Source organism: Kogia breviceps, chromosome 6, assembly GCF_026419965.1.
Source record: "Kogia breviceps isolate mKogBre1 chromosome 6, mKogBre1 haplotype 1, whole genome shotgun sequence".
Classification (NCBI taxonomy): Eukaryota; Metazoa; Chordata; class Mammalia; order Artiodactyla; family Physeteridae; genus Kogia; species Kogia breviceps.
Window position 1 is genome coordinate 30,469,387 of NC_081315.1, and position 23,037 is coordinate 30,492,423.

Consider the following 23,037-nt stretch of genomic DNA (forward strand, 5'->3'; position numbering starts at 1 on the left):
TCAAACATAAAAAGATCTCTGGAACACACTTCTAAATAACACATGGATAAAACAAGAAATGAAAAGAAAAAAGTATTTCAAACTGAATAAAAATGACATTAAACTGAAAGTGCTTAGGAAGAAATTTAAAGCACTAAATACCTATATTCAAAAAGAAGGAAGATCTCAAAACAGTGACAATGAATAAATTTGATTAACCTCTAGCCAGACTGATTTGGATAAAAGAAAGAAGAAAAATTATTAGTGTCAGAAATGAGAGAGGTAAAATCACTACAGGTTTTTCAAATATTTAAATGAAAATAAAGGAACAACTTTACATCAATAAATTTGACAGTTTAAATGAAACAATTCCTTGATAGATAGAAACTTACCAATACTTATCAAAGAATAAACAGATAACCTAAACAGCTCTATATCTATTAAGAAAATTGAATTTGTAGCTAAAAACATCCCTACAAAGAAAATTCCACTCCTAGCTAACTTCACGGGTAAATTTTAGCAAACACTTAAAGAATAAATAATAATAATTCTATACAAACTCTTCAAGAAAATTAAAGAGTAGGGAATATTTTCCAAATCATTCTATGAGGTCAGCACTTACTCTGACACTTAAATCAGCAGACTTTGAATATAACAAATTACCCTTCATAATGTGGGTGCCTCATCCTAACAGTTGAAGGCTTTAATAGAAAAAAAGAAAGGACCTCCCTAGAGGAAGAGGAAATACTGCCAGCAGACTGCCTTTGGACTCAAACTGCAACATCAACTCTTATCTGGGTCTCCACCTGCCAGCGTGCAAATTTTGGAGGCTTCCACAATCACATGAGACAATTCCTTAACATAAATCTCAATATCCCTCCCTCCGTGTCTGTCTGTCTCTCTCTCTCTCTCTCTCTCTCTCTCTCTCTCTCTCTCTCTCTCTCTCTCCCCCCCCCCCCGCTTCCCTCTCTCTCACGAATACACGCACACACACACACACACACACACCCTCTTTTGGTTCTGTTTCTCTGCGAATCTCTGAAAATACACTCCTTAAGTATAATGTATAAAGTCATCTTTTATCTTACAGAGAAAGTACTGAAAGGTAACAAAAACTTTGTAATAGAAGATTGATATGGGAAATTTATTATAACTAAATCAGTAAATTAGTTACTGTAGCTGATCATCCAGCAAAGTAGCTGTTAAACTTTTGTAGCCCAAAAACCTTCTCATTAAATGAAAGATTTAAAACAAAAGTATTCTCTTTTGTTACAATGATTGTTGCAGACTGAATGTGTGCTCCTCAGTTCACATGTTAAAGCCCTAAGCCCCACAGTGGCTGTATTTGGAGATGGGGCCTATAAGAAATCAATTAAGATTGAATGAGGTCATAAGGGAGGGTCCCTGATTCAATAGGATCAGCGTCCTTATAAAAATAAATAGAAGACTAAAGAGCTTGCTCTCTCTCTCTTTCTGTTCGTGCACACACACAAAAAAATCATGTGAACACACAACAAGAAGGTGGCTGTGTACAACCCAAACGGAAAGCCCTCACCAGACACCAACCCTGCTGGCACCTTGATCTTGGGCTTACAGTCTCCAGGACTATGGGAAAACAAATTTCTGGGGTTTAAGCCACCTGGTCTAGGGTATTTTGTTAAGGCAGCCCAAGAGGACTAATACGATGATGATTTGGGACTGGGGTTGGAAGAGGTTATGTTTTAAAGGGAAGATAGAGATCTTCTCTTGGATCACAATTGAATATTTTTGTTTTAGGACCTAAAGATAAGTCTGCTGAAGAATTCGACCTTACAATAGCAGTATAATAGCACCAACCATACAAAATACTGGAATGATTTGCCTGATCTGTCCTCACATACTAAATAGTAATACAGCCTCTATATTTAAAGATCTTTTCAAAAAACATAAGACATGAAATAAAAAGCTCTTATATCTTAAATCATTTTATAAGATACAGTAATAATTTTCATATCTAAGAATCTGTCATTTCCAAACTGATCTCTTCTATTAAATATATTAAAACTCTTGAAATGTTAAACTCTTACCGTAACCCATTCCTTTGGTCAAAAGCAGGTATCATAGAATTAGGATGTTCTGACATTAATGCAACAAGCAGCTGTAGGACATCCATTAGATTGTCATCCTAAAATTATTTTAGAATTTTTTTAAATAGAGAAAAACAACTATTTGAACAATGACTATTTCTCAAACAATGAATTTTAACTTAAAAAAAAAGTAGACATCTATACGAATACACTTTTTGTAAGCAAACATTCTTTACATACACATATTCACCTGCATAACTCAAAATACACAACACCAAATAGTCAAATAATTTCTTAATCAAAGATATAAAGTGTCTCTTATACTGTATCAAGATTTTCTAAAACATATTCCATTGATATAATAGATACTGATTTACAGATTTTTTTTTTTAAAGGAAGGATTATACAGCAAGAAATTGGGCGGGGGGAGGAAGAACAGGTTGTTCTTTTTATTATAGCAAGACGTATTGAAGCTTTAATATGCTAATAGATGTTGTGATATGGTAGTAGTGCTGGGGACAACATACGGTGTATCACTTTCTAAACTTATTTAACTAGGACCACTGTCCACTAAGCCTCTCAAGAAACTAGTTCTGAAAGAAGACCTTTTGGGAAATGACAACTGGATAGTTCTCTTACATTATCTGTCGTCAGTATTAAAGATATAGATGATCAATAAATGTTTATTATGTCAACATGCTACTGTATATGGTATAATTTGATAACATTTGCATAATAGCACAGGAATAAGCACATATGAGTACTGAAATCTAAAAATTTCAGGAAAATCCTTTACAACCTCTGTTGCATATCATTAGGGCCTACTTGGGCATTACAAATCCAAAGACTAAAGGGAAGCAACAGTTAGTCATCTCTATGGTGCCCTGCCTCCAGGTTTTCATTCACTGACTTTTGAACTTTTGCTGTGGAAGCTACTTGAATATTTAATTTTCAATATGCTAAGTAAATGATCTAGGAGTAGGGCACTGAGGCTTTGGAAAACTGTTATTTGAAGGACCTGAAAAATCCCTGATTTAATAGTTTCAGAGAAAACAGAAGATCACTGTGACTTCCAGTTTCTCCCTTATGAAATATTTTGGTCCCTAAGGGTCAAGAAAATCTAAAAATAAAATAGAATATCCTACTCAAGAAGAAAAAGAAATCACAATCATTAATGTTTGAGTCAAATATGATCCAATCAAGAAATTTAACCCATTCTTTTCTGCCCCAATTAACAAAGATAGGTCCAAACCATATCTCTCATTTATTAATGATTTTAAAAGGCACTATTTCATGCTGTAACAAATATGTGAACTCAGAAAAAATGAATTATAACACAGGAATGTAAATTATCATATAAATGTTGTGCTTTATATGAAATTAATTTCAGATTCTACTTATTTAAAACATGTTTAATTAGATTATTTAGACTACATCTGGCACATGTTACATTTTTGCAATGCTAAAAAATAAAGGAAAAAACTCCAGACATTTTAACCGATTTATTTTCAATCTCCTTTTCAACCATATAATTTTAAATCAAACATAAATGAGTTGTTTAACTTAATGGTATTTGATTATACAAAATCAGTGGGAAGATTGCTATGAATTTAAAAGTCCAATCATTTTTAGTCATTTTCATTATCTATTTTTCCATTTCTTACACTGGTTCCTGGAAATAATAAATTGAAAATATTCTTTGGTATAGTTTATTACTAGGTCAATGAGATGTAATTTTAACACTTTTTTAAAGCCTTTCATGATTATTCACAAAGGCATCATGCGGTAATAAAGAATATTTAAATGAAGATTGCTAACATTTAGTTCCTAGATACATTTACCCTCCATTATAGTTACATCATTAATGAAAGATATCTTTAATTATTTTACTTTTTAAAATGCACATAATGCAACTTCAAAAAACAAAATCCCAACATATAAAATTCAAATGTTACCTCATGCATAGTGAGTAGATAATTAAGAATGGCCTGTAGTTCATCTTCCTTTACTCCAGAATCCTTTAAAAACATAAAACAAGTATCTTATGCTTACATATATAAAACTTTTTTGAAAAGGCAAATTATACACACAGATTTCTCAACTTGGTGAGTTGCTATAAATATAAAGAGATAATGTAATATAAAAATCTAAATTTAAAATAAAAATTCGGGGAAGCACTAAAGACATGCAGTATGCAACACAGTGTAGAAGTCAAAAGAGATCAGACATCAGTATCCCGTTTTTGGCACCTCATATGATAACCTATCTAGTAAAGCTTCAGAATCCTGACATAAGCAAAAATAATAATTAAGAACAAGTAAAAGGGTATTACTCAACACCTATCACTCCTCTAAATACAGAAGACAACTTTTCTGTTTATTTTTTTCTATTAAATTTGGACAGTAAACTGAACAGTTTCTAAAATTACCAAGTTAAAATGTCAGGTACTAAAAATTGAGTAGTAATTTCACTGGGACTTTTAAATATGAATGTATTATGAAAATTTTCAAACTACTGTATTATTAATCATAAAACAAAGCTGAAATCTCAAAAAAGAACAATAAGAATTAGGAAACAAAACATACTAGGAAAGAATAGAAACAGACAATATAAAGGTTAAATTTTTTCATAAATGGAAATAAGATATCTGATTCTGAAAGATATACTAACAGGTCCATTTAACATAATATTATGTGACAGCTAATAAAGCATTAAATTGTAAAGAATAAGAAATAAAATGATATAGGAAAATACTGAATAAAACACTGGCAACAAATATATTTATATATTGGCATTTTATAAAACCAAAACACCGTCCTTAAAAATAATATTAAATTTTACTTTACCGATAGTAGAATAAAATGGGACAAAATATAATCATTTCTACCTGGTACATTTATACAGGAAAATTATTTTTCAAATTCTGAATGTCAGGTACAAGGAATCTCTAAAATTGAAACCTCCTTGAGGAGCTCTGTTGACTACTGCATCACCAGTTCTAAGAACAGTAGAAGTAATAGAAACTCAGTAAATATTTGCTGAATCATAGAATGAATACACTTGAGCTCCAACAGAAATTCATATAATACATATTATGATTATCAATTTCCAATTCTGCATTAATGTTTATCAATTATATGCCTAAGGAGAAAAAACAAACAAGGAAATAAATATCTTTCAAAGTTTTTTCCACTGTGTAAACCTATTAATAGAGCAAAGAGTAAACAAACCAAGATTGTATTTTACGTGAAATTTTAAGTTCAATACACACATGCTATAGGGTGAGAAATATGAACTCACCTTCATCACCAATTGCTTTATGAACATCAACAAGAACGCTCGTAGAGAAAGCATTTCTTTTTGATTAGGTCGTGGTCCATCTTTTAAAAAGACAAACACATACACACACACTGAGTATTTCAAAAACGTCAAAGTTAAGTATAAAATTCTCAATCCCAATAGTTTTTCCACCTATTTATAAGAAACATAAAGGTCAGTTTCCTGAAGAGTTTAATGCCTCTAGAAGGACGAGCATTCAATCTCACATACAATTGTATATACAATGCTCCAAATGTACAAAATGGCTTATGTAGAAATTACAATGAAAATGTTTGTTTTGGGGTAAGGTCAAAGGAATTTTTAAACATAAAAATGAGGTAACAAATTTATATTTATTTTTAAAAGACTCTCTTGGAATTTTACTACGGTAACATAAGTTTACAAAGAGAAAAGCAAATGAAAATCTAAACTTTATATGTGAATTTAGTATGAAAAAACTTTTTTCTATTGTTACCATTGTATAAGCTAATACAAAAAGCTCAAAGTACACCTCAACACAGTATCGTTCATGAAGAAGGGAAACATTGTGTTGACCTCCTCTGACATCTCCTCCTCTTCTTGAAAAAGTGCTTGGTCACACATGGCTCACATTAAAGTCAATTTTCATGTCTCAAACATACAATTCCCAAGTAGAAAGCTTTTGAAACCAAACACCCATTGTCCTAAGATCCTAATTTAAGTACTTGTCTGCCTCATATTTTCTGCAATTTTCCCCCCACTAATCACTATTTACAGCTAGTTCCTGGACCACCAAAGCATAGGACCACCATGACCTTGAACAGATCAATTAAAATAGGAAGAAAATTGTTTAAAATTTGTTCCACATGACAATTCCTAGATAAAGAATAGGTTACAGAGTTACAATATAATCTCAAACTTTGTCCAGCTCTCTCACTTGAAGTATAAGACTTTCCCAAGGTCACTAATCAGTTATAAAATCAAGGCCAGAATATAATACTAACACCTAGGACAGTACATGACACACCTACAGCACCATGAAATAATCAGAAGGAAATTATAGCCTAGTTCTAGATCTGCCACAACCTCTCCAGCTTAAACGCATCATGTAACTTTGGTATGTCCTCATAGCTTTCTAAATTATAGCTAGCATATTGTCTGAGAATAAATCGAGTTTATTTTGAAAGGGATAGAAAAAGTATTATACAAATATGAAACCTCGTCTTTGTAAATCATTGAACAACCAAAGCCTTTTAGTAAAATCAGAATGTATGCTGTTAGACTCTCCAGCATCTATTTCCTGATTTCAAGCAACAGCTGTCAATTTTTATAAAGGGACTGAACCCATCTTCACACTCACACCTTTTGTTCTGGAGGTAAGAAGGGCCTCTGTGTCTGGGCAATCTGAAGAATACCTGCCACACAGATGGACAAATGAGTCAACGAGCAACAAAGACTAAAAGGAACTTTTGCTGGAAATGCTCAATACAGGCAAATGCTCTTTTGCTGGATTTAAATTTGTGAGGATGTGAAGCTAGAGTGGTTGTCTGCCACTCTACAAAGAGAGAGATTATATGAAAAGAGCCAACACGGAAGAACTGGGAAATTGAGGGAGACAAACTGGGTCCAAAGGCTGTACTTTGAACCCCTGCACCAAGTCCTACTGAAACTGCCAGTTTATATGAGCTGGTCAACCCTCTTTTATGATATAAGCCAATGTGAAGCAGGTTTTGCAATACTTAAAACCAAAAGAGCCACCATGTGTGAAACTTTTTATTTTGACCCCTTCCAAGAACTACTGACATGATCAATGAACACTATCCTTCCAGTAATTTAGTCCTGATTATATAGGAAAATAATTACTGAAATTCTGTAGTTTCATTATATTATTTATTAGAAGCAGATACTCCCTACCCCTGGAATAAATCACCATCTCCCAAACAACCGTATGTCAATGATTCTTATTGGGATAACTGGACTCACATCAATACCAGTGGCTAATATACAATTTCTTCTCATTCTCAATGCCTAAAAATCATCCTAGACATATTTGCCCTCAAACAACTCATACTAGCAAAGTACCATCCTTCTATAAAAGTAGTGAGTTATTAACCTCTGGCAACCACGACTTAGGACAAACTATTAAAATTATCAATGAGATTTAAAATTTTACCATGATGAGATTTAGGAAAACTTCCAGAAGAGTGTAATAGTATTGGGAAAGACAGAAAGAGACAGAGAGAGAAAGAAAGAAAGGGAAAGAGGGAAAGAGGGAAAGAGGGAAAGAGGGAAAGAGGGAAAGAGGGAAAGAGGGAAAGAGGGAAAGAGGGAAAGAGGGAAAGAGGGAAAGAAAGAAAGAAAGAAAGAAAGAAAGAAAGAAAGAAAGAAAGAAAGAAAGAAAGAAAGAAAGAAAGAGAAAAGAAAAGAAAAAGAAAATCCTGATTTGCCATATATATATAATGTAATATACAGAGATGATATACCTAATCCTTTTGGGGTGATACCACTCCGATCCTGAGGATTCACTGCCCAATAGTAGTACTTCAGTGTATGCATGATGAGAAGCACTGTTCCAACTCTCCGAATGGCATTATATATGTTGACTGTACCAATGAATTCCGTGGACAGATAAGTATAGAGTGTCAACTGAACCTAGAGAATCAAAATGAAGAGTTCAAATCAAAGAAGCTGACCAGCATTTTACCCCTGTTTCCAGGAATACCCTCAGGCTGCTCTACTTGGACCATACTTGTTCCAAAAAACAAGCTGCTTAGCTTGATAATAACATTCATGTTAACAGATAACACATATCCACTGACACATACAGGCACACATACTCCTTATAAAAGCAGGCAAATGCTTCTTTTACAGTAGCACTATAAAGTAAACACCCCCAAATATATCAAATTTTTGCAGCATTATTCCATGGAAAAAACTGTTTGGTTTCTATTTAGCAATCAGTAATTATTCATGAACTTATGTAACTTCTTTATAATAAACCTACTACTTATGCTATGTAGAGTTGTTTTCAAAAGCTAGAAATTGTCTTTGTTTTAGAGAAAATTAGCAGCTGGAAAAACTCAAAAGAATAAAAAAGAAGTAGAAGTAACAACAAAAGTAAGAAAAAGTCAAAAGAAAGAAAATCATATAAAAACATGTAAAGCATACCTTAAGAAATATTTATTAGGAAAATAGAATTCTGTTATAACAGCTCATTACTACAAAGACTATAATTATAAAATTATAGTCTCTAAAATTCACAAACAATTATACTCTAGTACTCATAACAGCACAAAATAAGGACCACTTTGGGTCTACTTTCATATCGAAATCAAGAATACTTTATAAACTAAACAATACTAAGTACAGCATTAAATTTGGCCAAAACCCACACTACTCCTGATCCTTTACAACTGAACATTTATGTTACCTTCCCAGACACTGAGGGCATTTTCATTTTTAACCCTGAAAGATAAAAATTAGTTGTGTATCTTCCACATGCCCTATAAACAATTAAGGTTAAATGAATTAGGGAGTCAATCAGTAATCATACATGGTAAAGAGTGGCAGATTCTGAACCACTTAAAATTGAGGCTTGGAAGATGACTGTAGTTTAGAAAACCATAAATATGCTATAATCCACAGACTTGGTGAAAGATAACATTACTTTGATGTAGCTACTGCTGTTCAAATAGATAGGCCCAGCTTACTTGTCACTGAGGATACATAGCACTTTCTATGACATGGTTCAAATTCTTAACCATGCTATTTCAGTCATGCAGAAAATATTTACCTCCACCTATATGTGCAGCACCGTATTATTGAAAATACAGTGGCATAGACACTGTCCCTCAGTAGCTGAAAATCTAATGGAGAAGATAAAAAATACACAAATTTAAGTGTAAAAAATAAAAGGTAATAAAGACACCTCACCTACTGAAACAGAAAGGTCATGTGGCAATAAACAAGTGCCATACAGCTATTAAATACTATTAATTCAGAAGCCAGAGAAATTATTTTAGGGTAAGCTAAAATAGTCAAGAAAAGTTTCACTAATAGAGGCGGTATTAAGGTAGCCTTTGAAGTTGAGTAGAACAATAGGTAGACAGAACAAAAGAGGAAATTTCAAACAGGGAAAATGGTAGATGATACAAAAAGTTTCGCCAAATCTAGAACAACCATCCTCATTCATGACTGTGCATTAAAATACCTGAAAAACATTTTAAAAATACCGATGTCTGGGTCCTGTCTCAGACCAATTAAATTAGAATCTAGGGTGGAGGGAGTGTGATTCTGGTTTTGCTTGGTTTTGTTTGAAAAAAAAACAAAAAACAAAAAGCCTCTCCCAACTAATTCTATAGACAGCCAAGATGAAGAACCACTGCTCTAGGATAACCTTTTGTACCCACCTAGACATTGAGGACAAGTGAGTTTTTCACATAGAAAGCCTAGAAAGAATTGGCGTGAAGACCTAATGCTTTATTCTGAAAACAATGAGACACCACTACAAGTTTGGAGGCCAAGAAATGATCTGATGAGAGTGATATGTTAAAAGCATAAAGGAATTCTGACAAAAAGTGATAAATTAAGATATGGAAAAGTGGAGAAAGTCAGTCTCTGAGAATGGTACTATAGTTAAAGAAAAATGAACAGGATTTAACAGCAACATATTGGAGACCTCAAGATTATTCATATTCTACTTATGAATAAACCTTTCCTCTTTCACTCTTTATATAATCTAATAACCACACAAATTATACATTAACATCTGTCTTTCCCATTAAACCTAAGTTCTATGAGGGCAGGAATCAGATCTATCTTGCTCACCACTGTATCCACAGTGCCCAGCATAAAGTAGCCACTCAGCAAATGAAAGACTGCTATCTACAAGAAAATTCATCTCTCTTGTTAGGTCATTTCAAAGCCTGTCTCTGAGCAGATCAAACTTAAATGGATATTATAAATGACTGTGAGCACCCTTTTCCAAAAGCAAAGATTGATTCATACATCCATACCCTCAACTTTGGTAACCAGAGGTGAATTTACCATGAAGCTAATGAAGCTTAAAGTTCATGCCTACTCATCTAGACATGTTCCTTCCAAGACCCTAAACCTAATTTTGCATGCAGTATGTTGTATTCTTTTTCTTAAAAACCTCCTTCCTCCCCCAAATTGTATGACCTTCAGGTCAAAACAAACTTTGCATCTGCCTTTGTTATAACTACCTTTATAATAAAGTTAAATATAACGCCTCATGGATACACAAAGCAGAAGGCTGAAACAAAAGTTAACTTTAATATTACCAAATCAACTGCAAATTCTGAAGAGGAAATTAAAGAAAATTACTAACAAGGAAAAGGTAAGAAATAGAGTGTAATACTATGATGGTCTTAAGGAAACGATACAATGAAAATTTTTAAATATTCCCCTATAAGTAAGTATCTCATAAGAAGAGGCTTTTTGACCACTTCAAAAGAGGCCCAAAGCCTTACAAAATACACTGCTTAGTAAGACAAAGAAGTGTTTAGTAAAGGTTTAAAAAGTAACTTGAAACAATCCTTGAAAAGAAATAAGACTGAGGGTCACAGAAGAGAAAGAGGTCAAATTTGAACCAGAGATAAAAAGCTACAACCTCCAGCTGCCTCCTTTGATTATTTCCAAATGGCAATCAGAGTCAGCAGCTGTTTTTCTCCTTAACATTTGAAGAGCGGCTGAAAGTAAGATACTATGACTCCAGAAAAGCAAAAAAGTCTGCAGACATTTTTTTCTGACAACTATAGTAAGTATGTGTTACTCCAACCTGAACAATGGTAAACACTTGTAAGTGAACCAAAAGAGAGAGGGGGAGAGAAGAAATCAAATTTTTAGGATAACTTAATAGACCATTAGGATTTATCAAAGGTTTTATTTATATATTTTATCACAAATTCACTTATGTTCACTTAATGTAATTGATTTGCTGTTATAGTACTAAATAAATTACTGTGTAAAATATAACTGTATTTAATAATTTGAATTAATGTGAAATTAAAATGATTAAATGTGACCTGTATAGCATGGAAGCATTCAAGAAAGGGTGATATTTCAGCTGTTCCTGTAAGAATGAAACTCAAGAGCTCATCACTCTTGGTTGGTATATGTGTGTATAAAAGAGGGAGAGAGAGAGAGCACAGTATGTATTTGTATATATGTATGCATACATACATATGGATACATAGATATATATGTATGTTTATTTGCAATAGAACAGAGCTACAGTTGATAGGAAACATTATATTTACACTGGAACTATCCAACTTTGGTTTAGTAAATATAAATCAAAGTCTCTCTCAAATAAAATTTTATTTGATTTAACAACAGAAAATAAAGACTATGGCTTTTTTAAAAAAGAAATACTGATATTGCTTTAGGAAGGGAGGAAGGGAGGGAAGAAATACTGACTTGCAAAAGTATTATTTAGTCAAAAAATGCATTCCACTGAAATCTTACATACTAGCATGTAAAAGGATAAAAACAAATCCTCATAATTCTCACTCTTCTCAAGTACAAAAACTTACTGAACATATTAGCACAAAACCAATATATGTATTACCTTGGCTGGGGTATGAATCCATATAGCTGGGTTAAGAAGAATGTGATCACACAATTGCTTGAGTAGGGGCATCCCATTCTGGAGATTACTCAGATATTTTGAAAATGCAAGGCAAAGTTCAAGTACTGCTCTGCCGACATGGGATTTGGAAGACTGCAGAGGAAGATATTTCAAAGGTCACTACCAACACAAGGCAAGGTAAGTAAATTAAAGGCTGTCAATACCAGAAAAAAGTAGGTCCACAAATTATGCTCAAAGTTAAAGATGCCATGAGACTCAATACCACATTCCTCTAATAAAACAGTTGGCACAAGTTAAAACAACAAAAGGTTATTTTAATTTAGGTAATTTTATATAACCAAGGAGACACACTTGCAGACAGCATTTCTCAACCAATTAGGAGACTAAGTTTCATGGCCTGCAAATTAAGAATCAAAAATGTAAAGCATTTGATACTTTACCTTTTCAAGACTATACCCTATTACCAAAAATCCCTTGCAGGCAAGCATCTGCTCTTGCATAGCAATTGAGTTCTTCAACAACTCCATGATAAAAGCCAGCAAAGTTGAACTGTAATAAGAAAAAAGACAATGGTTTGAAAAAACATATTCTTTTTTTTTTTTCCGATATGCGGGCCTCTCACTGCTGTGGCCTCTCCCGTTGCGAGGCACAGGCTCCAGGTGCACAGGCTCAGCGGCCATGGCTCACGGGCCCAGCCGCTCCGCGGAATGTGGGATCCTCCCAGACCAGGACACAAACCAGTGTCCCCTGCATCGGCAGCCGGACTCTCAACCACTGCGCCACCAGGGAAGCCCAACAAATTCTATTTTTTAAAAAGGGGGGAGGGGGGTTAAAGAGATGCAGTCTTTCACCTACCTTAATAAAAAGTTCCGATTCCAAGGAAATTGACACTCTACTAAAACTGCCTCCAACATTATTTTAGGACTAAATTTTAATGTAAGATCAGGATTTATTATTCAAATATTTAGTTCATATCCTTTATCAAAAATATATTAATAAATGAATCACTTAAAAACAATATGAAAAACAAGCATGAAATAGAGCAAAATTAGGAATGTCCAAAAACAAGTAATAAAATGGCTAACATAAGTATATTATAAAAGTCCTAAAGAATGGATGTAACTTAGATGAGCAAGTGTATTCAATTTTGGAGGGTTAGAGGCCAACTATTAGGAAAAGATGTGGAGCAAACAGATTAGGATAGATGGCCTCCAAATGTGTTAGGGCTCTAAACGGGCCTAATTTGAACGGAGCATAGGGTTCATAAAGGGGAAAATAAGAAAGTAAAGCTGTAGACAAACTGAAGTACTTGAATAATAATTTAAGAATTTTGTTCATTATCCCAACAGAAAAATCATAAAGTTGTAAGACTATAGCCATGCTCCCAACCTCACAACTTGTAGGTACTCAAAATGGAATGGAATAAAGTTGGCTGTTACGTCCTTCTAAAAAGTCTTGAGAGAATCCCACAAAGAAAGGGAGAACAGCCAACCTCCTCCACAAAAGTACTTTTAACTGTGAATAATTCCAATAATGTTGAAGGAGAGGACAGAAGATGGCGGAAGAGTAGACGCGGAGATCACCTTCCTCCCCACAGATACATCAGAAATACATCTATACGTGGAACTGCTCCTATAGAACACCCACTGAATGCTAGCAGAAGACCTCAGACCTCCCAAAAGGCAAGAAACTCCCCCACGTACCTGGGTAGGGCAAAAGAAAAAGAATAAACAGAGACAAAAGAATACAGACGGGACCTGCACCAGTGGGAGGGAGCTGTGAAGAAGGAAAGGTCTCCACACACTAGGAAGGCCTTTCGCGGGCGGCGACTGCGGGTGGGGAAGGAGGGAAGCTTCGGAGCCACAGGGGTGCGGAGGGCAAAGCGAAGAGATTCCCGCACAGAGAATCGGTGCCGACCAGCACTCACCAGCCCGAGAGGCTTGTCTGCTCACCTGCCGGGACAAGCGGGGGCTGGGAGCTGAGGCTCGGGCTTCGGTTGGAAGCCGGGAGAGGACTGGGGTTGGCAGCGAGAACACAGCCTGAAGCGGTAAGTGCACCACGGCTAGCCGGGAGGGAGTCCGGGAGAAGTCTGGAGCTGCCGAAGAGGCAAGAAACCTTTTCTTCCCTCTTTGCTTCCTGGAGGGCGAGGAAAGGGGATTAAGCACGCCTCTTAAAGGAGCTCCAGAGATGGGCTGGCTGCGGCTATCAGCGCGGACCCCAGAGACAGGCATGAGACGCTAGGGCTGCTACTGCCGCCACCAAGAAGCCTGTGTGCGAGCACAGGTCACTCTCCACACCTCCATTCCCGGGGGCCTGTGCAGCCCGCCACTGTCAGGGTCCCATGATCCAGGGACAACTTCCCAGGGAGAACCACGGCACTCCTCAGGCTAGTGCAACATCATACCGGCCTCTGCCGCCACAAGCTCACCCCGCATCCATGCCCCTCCCACCCCCTGGCCTGAGCCAGAGCCCCCGAATCAGCTGCTCCTTCAACCCAGTCCCAAGAGAAGAGCAGACGCCCTCAAGCGACATACGCACAGAGGCAAGGCCAAGTCCAAAGCTGAACCCCAGGAGCTGTGCGAACAAAGAGGAGAGGGCGAGGCCTCTCCCAGCAGCCTCAGAAGCAGCAGATTAAAGCTCCACAATCAACTTGAAATGCACTGCATCTGTGGAATACCTGAATAGACAGCGAATTATCCCAAGTTGAGGAGGTGGACTTTGGGAGCAAGATATATTATTATTTTCCCCTTTTTCTCTTTTTCTGTGTGTGCTGCTGTGTGAGACTTGGTCTGTATAGCTTTGCTTTCACCGTTTGTCCTAGGGTTCTGACCGTCCTGGTTTTTTTTGTTGTTGTTTTTACTTTTTAAAATTTTTCTTCTTAATAATTATTTTTTATTTTAATAACTTTATTTTATCCTACTTAATTTTATCTTCTTTCTTCCTTTCTTTCTTCCTTTCTTCCTTTCTCCTTTCCTCCCTTCCTCCCCTCCTTCCTCCCTTCCTTTCTTTCTTTCCTTTCTATTTTTTCTCCCTTTTATTCAGAGCCGTGTGGATTAAAGGCTCTTGGTGCCCCAGCCAGGAGTCAGGGCTGTGTCTCTAAGGTGGGAGAACCAACTTCAGGACACTGGTCGACAAGAGACCTCCCAACTCCACACAGTATCAAACGGCAAAAATCTCCCAGAGATCTCCATCTCAACACCAAGACCCAGCTTCACTCAACGAGCAGCAAGCTACAGTGCTGGACACCCTATGCCCAACAACTAGCAAGACAAGACTACAGCCCCATCCATTAGCAGAGAGGTTGCCTGAAATCATAATAAGGCTACAGACACTGCAAAACACACAACCAGAAAGACAAGATCCAGCCTCATCCACCAGAACACAGGCACTAGTCCCCTTAACCAGGAAACCTACTCAACCCACTGAAACAACCTTAGCCACTGGGGACAGTCACCAAAAACAACAGGAACTACGAACCTGCAGCCTGCAAAAAGGAGACCTCAAACACAGTAAGATAAGCAAACTGAAAAGACAGAAAAACACACAGCAGATGCAGGAGCAAGGTAAAAACCCACCAGACCTAACAAATGAAGAGGAAATAGGCAGTCTACCTCAAAAAGAATTCAGAATAATGATAGTAAAGATGATCTAAAATCTTGGAAATAGAACAGACAAAATGCAAGAAACATTTAACAAGGACCTAGAAGAAATAAAGAGGAGGCAAGCAACAATGACCAACACAATAAGTGAAATGAAAAATACTCCAGATGGGATCAATAGCAGAATAACTGAGGCAGAAGAACGGATAAGTGACCTGGAAGATAAAATAGTGGAAATAACTACTGCAGAACAGAATAAAGAAAACAGAATGAAAAGAAATGAGGACAGTCTCAGAGACCTCTGGGACAACATTAAATGCACCAACATTCGAATTGTAGGGGTCCCAGAAGAAGAAGAAAAAAAGAAAGAGACTGAGAATATATTTGAAGATATTATAGGGAAAACTTCCCTAATACGGGAAAGGAAATAGTTAATCAAGTCCAGGAAACACAGAGAGTCCCATACAGAATAAATCCAAGGGGAAACACGCCAAGACACATATTAATAAAACTATCAAAAATTAAATACAAACAAAACATATTAAAAACAGCAAGGGTAAAACAACAAATAACCAACGAGGGAATCCCCATAAGGTAAACAGCTGATCTTTCAGCAGAAATTCTACAAGCTAGAAGGGAGTGGCAGGACATACTTAAAGTGATGAAGGTGAAAAACCTACAACCAAGATTACACTACCCAGCAAGGATCTCATTCAGATTTGATGGAGAAATTCAAACCTTTACAGAGGAGCAAATGCTGAGAGAGTTCGGCACCAACAAACCAGCTTTACAACAAATGCTAAAGGAACTTCTCTAGCCAAGAAACACAAGAAAAGGAAAAGACCTACAAGAACAAACCTGAAACAATTAAGTAAATGGTAATAGGAACATACGTATCAATAATTACCTTAAATGTAAATGGATTAAATGCTCCCACCAACAGACACACTGGCTGAATGGATACAAAAACAAGACCCATATATATGATGTCTCCCAGAAACCCACTTCAGACCTAGGGACACATAGAAACCGAAAGTGAGGGGATGGAAAAAGATATTCCATGCAAATGGAAATCAGAAGAAAGCTGGAGTAGCAATTCTCATATCAGACAAAATACACTTTAAAATAAAGACTATTACAAGAGACAAAGAAGGATACTACACAATGATCACAGGATCAATCCATGAAGAATATATAACAATTGTAAACATTTATGCACCAAACATAGGAGCACCTCAATACATAAGGCAAACACTAACAGCCATAAAAGGGGAAATCGACAGTAACACAATCATAGTAGGGGACTTTAACACCACACTTTCACCAATGGACAGATCATCCAAAATGAAAATAAATAAGGAAACACAGCTTTAAATGATACATTACAGAAGATGGACTTTATTGATATTTATAGGACATTCTATCAATAAACAACAGAATACACATTTTTGTCAAGTGCTCATGGAACATTCTCATGGATATATCATATCTTGGGTCACAACTCTAACCTTGGTAAATTTAAGAATATTGAAATTGTATCAAGTATCTTTTCCAACCACAACTCTATGAGACTAGATATCAATTATAGGAAAAGATCTGTAAAAAATACACACACATGGAAGCTAAACACTACACTATTTAATAATGAAGTGATCACTGAAGAAATCAAAGAGGAAATCAAAAAATACTTAGAAACAAATGACAATGGAGACACGACGACCCAAAACCTATGGGATGCAGCAAAAGCAGTTCTAACAGGGAAGTTGATAGCAATACAATCCTACCTTAAGAAACGGGAAACATCTCGAATAAACAACCTAACCTTGCACCTAAAGCAATTAGAGAAACAAGAACAAAAATAAATCCTAAATTTAGCAGAAGGAAAGAAATCATAAAGATCAGATCAGAAAGAAATGAAGGAAACGATAGCAAAGATCAATAAAACTAAAAGCTGGTTCTCTGAGATGATAAAAAAAATTGATAAACCATTAACCAGACTCATCAAAAAAAAATAGGGAGAAGACTCAAATCAATAGAATTAGAAATGAAAAAGGAGACGTAACAACTGCCACTGAAGAAATACAAAGGATCATGAGAGATTCCTACAAGCAACTATATGCCAACAAAATGGACAACCTGGAAGAAATGGACAAATTCTTAGAAATGCACAACCTGCCGAGACTGAACCACGAAAAAATAGAAAATATGAACAGACCAATCACAAGCACTGAAATTGAAACTGTGATTAAAAATCTTCCAACAAACAAAAGCCCAGGACCAGATGGCGTCACAGGCAAATTCTATCAAACATTTAGAGAAGAGCTAACACCTATCCTTCTCAAACTCTTCCAAAAGATAGCAGAGGAAGGAACACTCCCAAATTCATTCTATGAGGCCACCATAACCCTGAAAACAAAACCAGAGAAAGATGTCACAAAGAAAGAAAACTACAGGTCAGTATCACTGATGAACATAGATGCAAAAATCCTCAACAAAATACTAGCAAACAGAATCCAACAGCACATTAAAAGGATCATACACCATGATCAAGTGGGGTTTATTCCAGGAATGCAAGGATTCTTCAATATATGCAAATCAATCAACGTGATACACCGTATCAACAAACTGAAGGAGAAAAACCATATGATCATCTCAATAGATGCAGAGAAAGCTTTTGACAAAATTCAACACCCATTTATGATAAAAACCCTGCAGAAAGTAGGCACAGAGGGAACTTTCCTCAACATAATAAAGGCCATATATGACAAACCCACAGCCAGCACTGTTCTCAATGGTGAAAACTGAAACCATTTCCACTAAGATCAGGAACAAGACAAGGTTGCCCACTCTCACCACTCTTATTCAACCTAGTTTTGGAAGTTCTAGCCACAGCAATCAGAGAAAATAAAGAAATAAAAGGAATCCAAATAGGAAAAGAAGAAGTAAAGCTGTCACTGTTTGCAGATGACATGATACTATACATAGAGAATACTAAGGATGCTACCAGAAAAGTACTAGAACTAATCAATGAATTTGGTAAAGTAGCAGGATACAAAATTAATGCACAGAAATCTCTGGCATTCTTATACACTAATGATGAAAAATCTGAGAGTGAAATTAAGAAAACACTCCCATTTACCACTGCAACAAAAAGAATAAAATATCTAGGAATAAACCTACCTAAGGAGACAAAAGACTTGTATGCAGAAAACTATAAGACACTGATGAAAGAAATTAAAGATGATACAAATAGATGGAGAGATATACCATGTTCTTGGATTGGAAGAATCAACATTATGAAAATGACTCTATTACCCAAAACAATCTACAGATGCAATGCAATCCCTATCAAATTACCACTGGCATTTTTTACAGAACTAGAACAAAAAATTTCACAATTTGTATGGAAACACAAAAGACCCCAAATAGCCAAAGCAATCTTGAGAATGAAAAATGGAGCTGGAAGAATCAGGCTCCCTGACTTCAGACTATACTACAAGGCCACAGTAATCAAGACAGTATGGTACTGGCACAAAAACAGACATATAGATCAATGGAACAGGATAGAAAGCCCAGAGATAAACCCACACACATATGGTCACCTTATCTTTGATAAAGGAGGGAAGGATATACAGTGGAGAAAAGACAGCCTCTTCAATAAGTGGTGCTGGGAATACTGGACAGCTACCTGTACAAGTATGAAATTAGAACACTCCCTAACACCACACACAAAAATAAACTCAAAATGTGTTAAAGACCTAAATGTAAGGCCAGACACTATCAAACTCTTAGAGGAAAACGTAGGCAGAACACTCTATGACATAAATTACAGCAAGATCCTTTTTGACCCACCTCCTAGAGAAATGGAAATAAAAACAAAAATAAACAAATGGGATCTAATGAAACTTAAAAGCTTTTGCACAGCAAAGGATACCATAAACAAGACCAAAAGACAACCCTCAGAATGGGAGAAAATATTTGCAAATGAAGCAACTGACAAAGGATTAATATCCAAAATTTACAAGCAACTCAGGCAGCTCAATAACAAAAAAACAAACAACCCAATCCAAAAATGGGCAGAAGAACTAGATAGACATTTTTCCAAAGAAGATATACAGACTGCCAACAAACACATGAAAGAATGCTGAACATCATTAATCATTAGAGAAATGCAAATCAAAACTACAATGAGATATCATCTCACACCGGTCAGATTAGCCATCATCAAAAACTCTACAAAAAATAAATGCTGGAGAGGGTGTGGAGAAAAAGGAACACTCTTGCACTGCTGGTGGGAATGTAAATTGATACAGCCACTGTGGAGAACAGTATGGAGGTTCCTTAAAAAACTACAAATAGAACTACCATATAACCCCACAATCCCACTACTAGGCATATACCCTGAGAAAACCATAATTCAAAAAGAGTCATGTACCAAAATGTTTATTGCAGCTCTATTTACGATAGCCAGGACATGGAAGCAACCTAAATGTCCATCAACAGATGAATGGATAAAGAAGATGTGGCACATATATATAATGGAATATTACTCAGCCATAAAAAGAAATGAAACTGAGTTATTTGTAATGAGGTGGATAGACCTGGAGTCTGTCATACAGAGTGAAGTAAGTCAGAAGGAGAAAAACAAATACTGTATGCTAACACATATATATGGAATCTAAGAAAAAAAAAATGAAGAGATTAGTGGTAGGATGGAAATAAAACACAGACCTACTAGAGCATGGACTTGAGGATATGGGGAGGGGGAAGGGTAAGCAGTGACGATGTGAAAGAGTGGCAGGGACATATACACACTACCAAATGTAAATTAGATAGCTGGTGGGAAGCTGCAGCATAGCACAGGGAGTTCACCTCTGTGCTTTGTGACCACCTAGAGGGGTGGGATAGGGAGGGTGGGATAGGGAGGGTGGGAGGGAGGGTGATGCAAGAGGGAAGAGATATGGGAACATATGTATATGTATAACTGATTCACTTTGTTGTAAAGGAGAAACTAACACACTATTGTAAAACAGTTATACTCAAATAAAGATGTTAAAAAAATAAAATTTAATTTAATTTAAAAATAAATAAAAAAATAAAAAAAAGAAACTGAGCCCTGTTATCAAGGTTTTAGACCAGGATATAAAAAAATTTTATGAAGTGGCAATATGTCAAGGACAATATTATTTTAATTTTTTTAAATGTAGTCTATACTAGCTTTGATACATAATTCCTTTAACAAAAAGTCATTCCATTGCCTAAAAATAATCTGGAAAAATTATTACATTATTAAATATATACATTGGTAGTAAACCTCAAGTTGCACATAAAAGTAGAAATTAGAAAGAGCATTTCAAAAAAGGAGAACAAAAAACATTAAAATTACTCAAATAATTAAACATAATTACTTTATTATAGATTCACTAAATTATACAGCCATGAAAAATTCATTTAGACATCATTTCGAACATTGTAATAACTTGTCCTAGAATTCATGTGTCTTCCTTTTCTACACTCAACACTACAACAAAGGAGACAAAGGTGCCAAATATATGATCTAATTTTTAAAAACCATGTCACTTACGTAACATAATCAAAAATTTTAGATTTCAATTACTTACTAGCAATCAATAATAATTAAATATGGAAAGCTTAATTACCATAAGAAATCACTGCCACATAACCATTTAAAATATTTTAAAACTATATTTTAGACAAAAATACATACATTTCTGATAAATCTATTATCACTATGTCTAATTTTATTCGAAAATAATATTATTGGGACTTTCCAGTAATGCGCAGTGGTTAAGAATCCACCTGTCAATGCAGGGGACACGGGTTCGAGCCCTAGTCTGGGAAGATCCCACATGCCATGGAGCAACTAATTCCACGTGCCACAACTACTGAAGCCGACGCATCCAGAGACCATGCTCCATAACAAAGAGAAGCCACCGCAATTAGGAGCCCGTGCGCCACCACGAAGAGTAGACTGCACTCGCCTCAACTAGAGAAAGCCTGCGCCCAGCAACAAAGACCCAATGCAGCCATAAATTAATTAATTAATTATTTTTTAAAACATTATTTTTTAGAGCTTCCATACTTCCTACTGATAAAGAACTTAATATTACTATTATTGAATTGAATTTATAATAATTATAGTTCAAAAATTTCTTTATATTCTCTTAACCCTACAACAAATTTTAAAGTTTGAAAAAAAATTGTGCAGCTCAACAGTTATGAAGATAACTCTCACATCAAATGAAAGAGAAAACAAAAGCACTCACCATATAGTCAAGTCAACTTCATCAGATAAATATTGCCTATAATCTAACTGTGCAAAAAGTGGAAACAACACTTGTACTCCTCCAATTGAATGCATGGCACTTTGGATGGAATGTGTTAAAACCGCCTTCACATCCTTGTAAAACAGAAAACACAGTAAAGATTCCAATGATTCTTTTCCAAAACAATTCAAAATGAAACATAACAAGAACAATAAAATGTTACATTACATGTCAGAAGCTACCAAATACACCTCAATAATACATCAAAATTTACCATTAAAAATATTCTTAAAAGATTACCACTAATACCTGGAGCATGAGTGCATGCGGTGAATGAACAAAAATTGAAGGGTTGTCCTTAGGGGATGATTCGAGGCAGAGCTGGGCATCTGTGGCGCGTGGATTGTATGTGAATGCAATGGCACTAGAGAGTTTGCCATCATACAATAAAAGTTTGTGATGCTCAACAAGGAACAGGTCACTTTCTGCTTTAAATTTAAATGTACCCTAAGAATTAATAAAAAGTAGAACAGTTAATATAGGCCACAAAAAGAAAAATTAACTACAAATCACCAGGAATATAAAAATTTAAGTAGAACACTGATCATTTTCCTAACAATGTCAATTAAGAGAAGCCTTGCATGCTTAGTTACCTCTAAAGTAGACTGAATTCATTTTAAAGATATAATGGAAATCAAGTCAACTTGACACTAAAACCTTACATTTTAAAAAATGTAAAATTAATACCCTACACAGCATGTTTTTTTTTATTGTATTGTCTTTTTAAAATTTTGGTAAAAAGAACATAACATAAAATTTACCATCTTAAACATTTTTAAGTGTACAGTGCAGTGTTGTTAACTACAGCACACTATTGTACAACAAATCTCTAGAACTTTTGTGTCTTGTGAAATTGAAATTCCCGTTGAATAACAACTCATCTGCACTTCCCCTCGTACCATGGCAAACATCATTCTACTTTATGATTCCATGAGTTTGACTACTTTATATAATCCAAATGAGGGGAGTCACAGAGTATTTGTCATTTTGTGACTGGTATAACATCCTTAAGATTCACCCATGCTGTAGGATGTGTCAGGGTTTTTTTTCTTTTTTAAAGTATTCATCTATCCATAGACAATTAGGTTGCTTCAACCTCTTATCTATTGTGAATTAATGCTGCAATGAACATGGGT

General features: G+C 35.5%; 1 protein-coding gene across 2 annotated transcripts in view; it reads right to left on the minus strand.

Moving 5' to 3' along the window:
- The window catches only part of LRBA (LPS responsive beige-like anchor protein), a 721,911-nt gene that overhangs the window by 592,032 nt on the left and 106,842 nt on the right, over positions 1–23,037 (minus strand). For both annotated transcript variants that reach the window (XM_059066707.2, XM_059066706.2), the window contains exons 9-16: positions 22,151–22,348; positions 21,842–21,975; positions 12,396–12,504; positions 11,935–12,087; positions 7,826–7,994; positions 5,346–5,425; positions 4,001–4,063; positions 2,046–2,143 (exon numbers count right to left, since the gene is read on the minus strand). In XM_059066707.2, the coding sequence (XP_058922690.1) occupies positions 2,046–2,143; positions 4,001–4,063; positions 5,346–5,425; positions 7,826–7,994; positions 11,935–12,087; positions 12,396–12,504; positions 21,842–21,975; positions 22,151–22,348 (1,004 nt within the window). The remainder of the gene's footprint in view (positions 1–2,045; positions 2,144–4,000; positions 4,064–5,345; positions 5,426–7,825; positions 7,995–11,934; positions 12,088–12,395; positions 12,505–21,841; positions 21,976–22,150; positions 22,349–23,037) is intronic.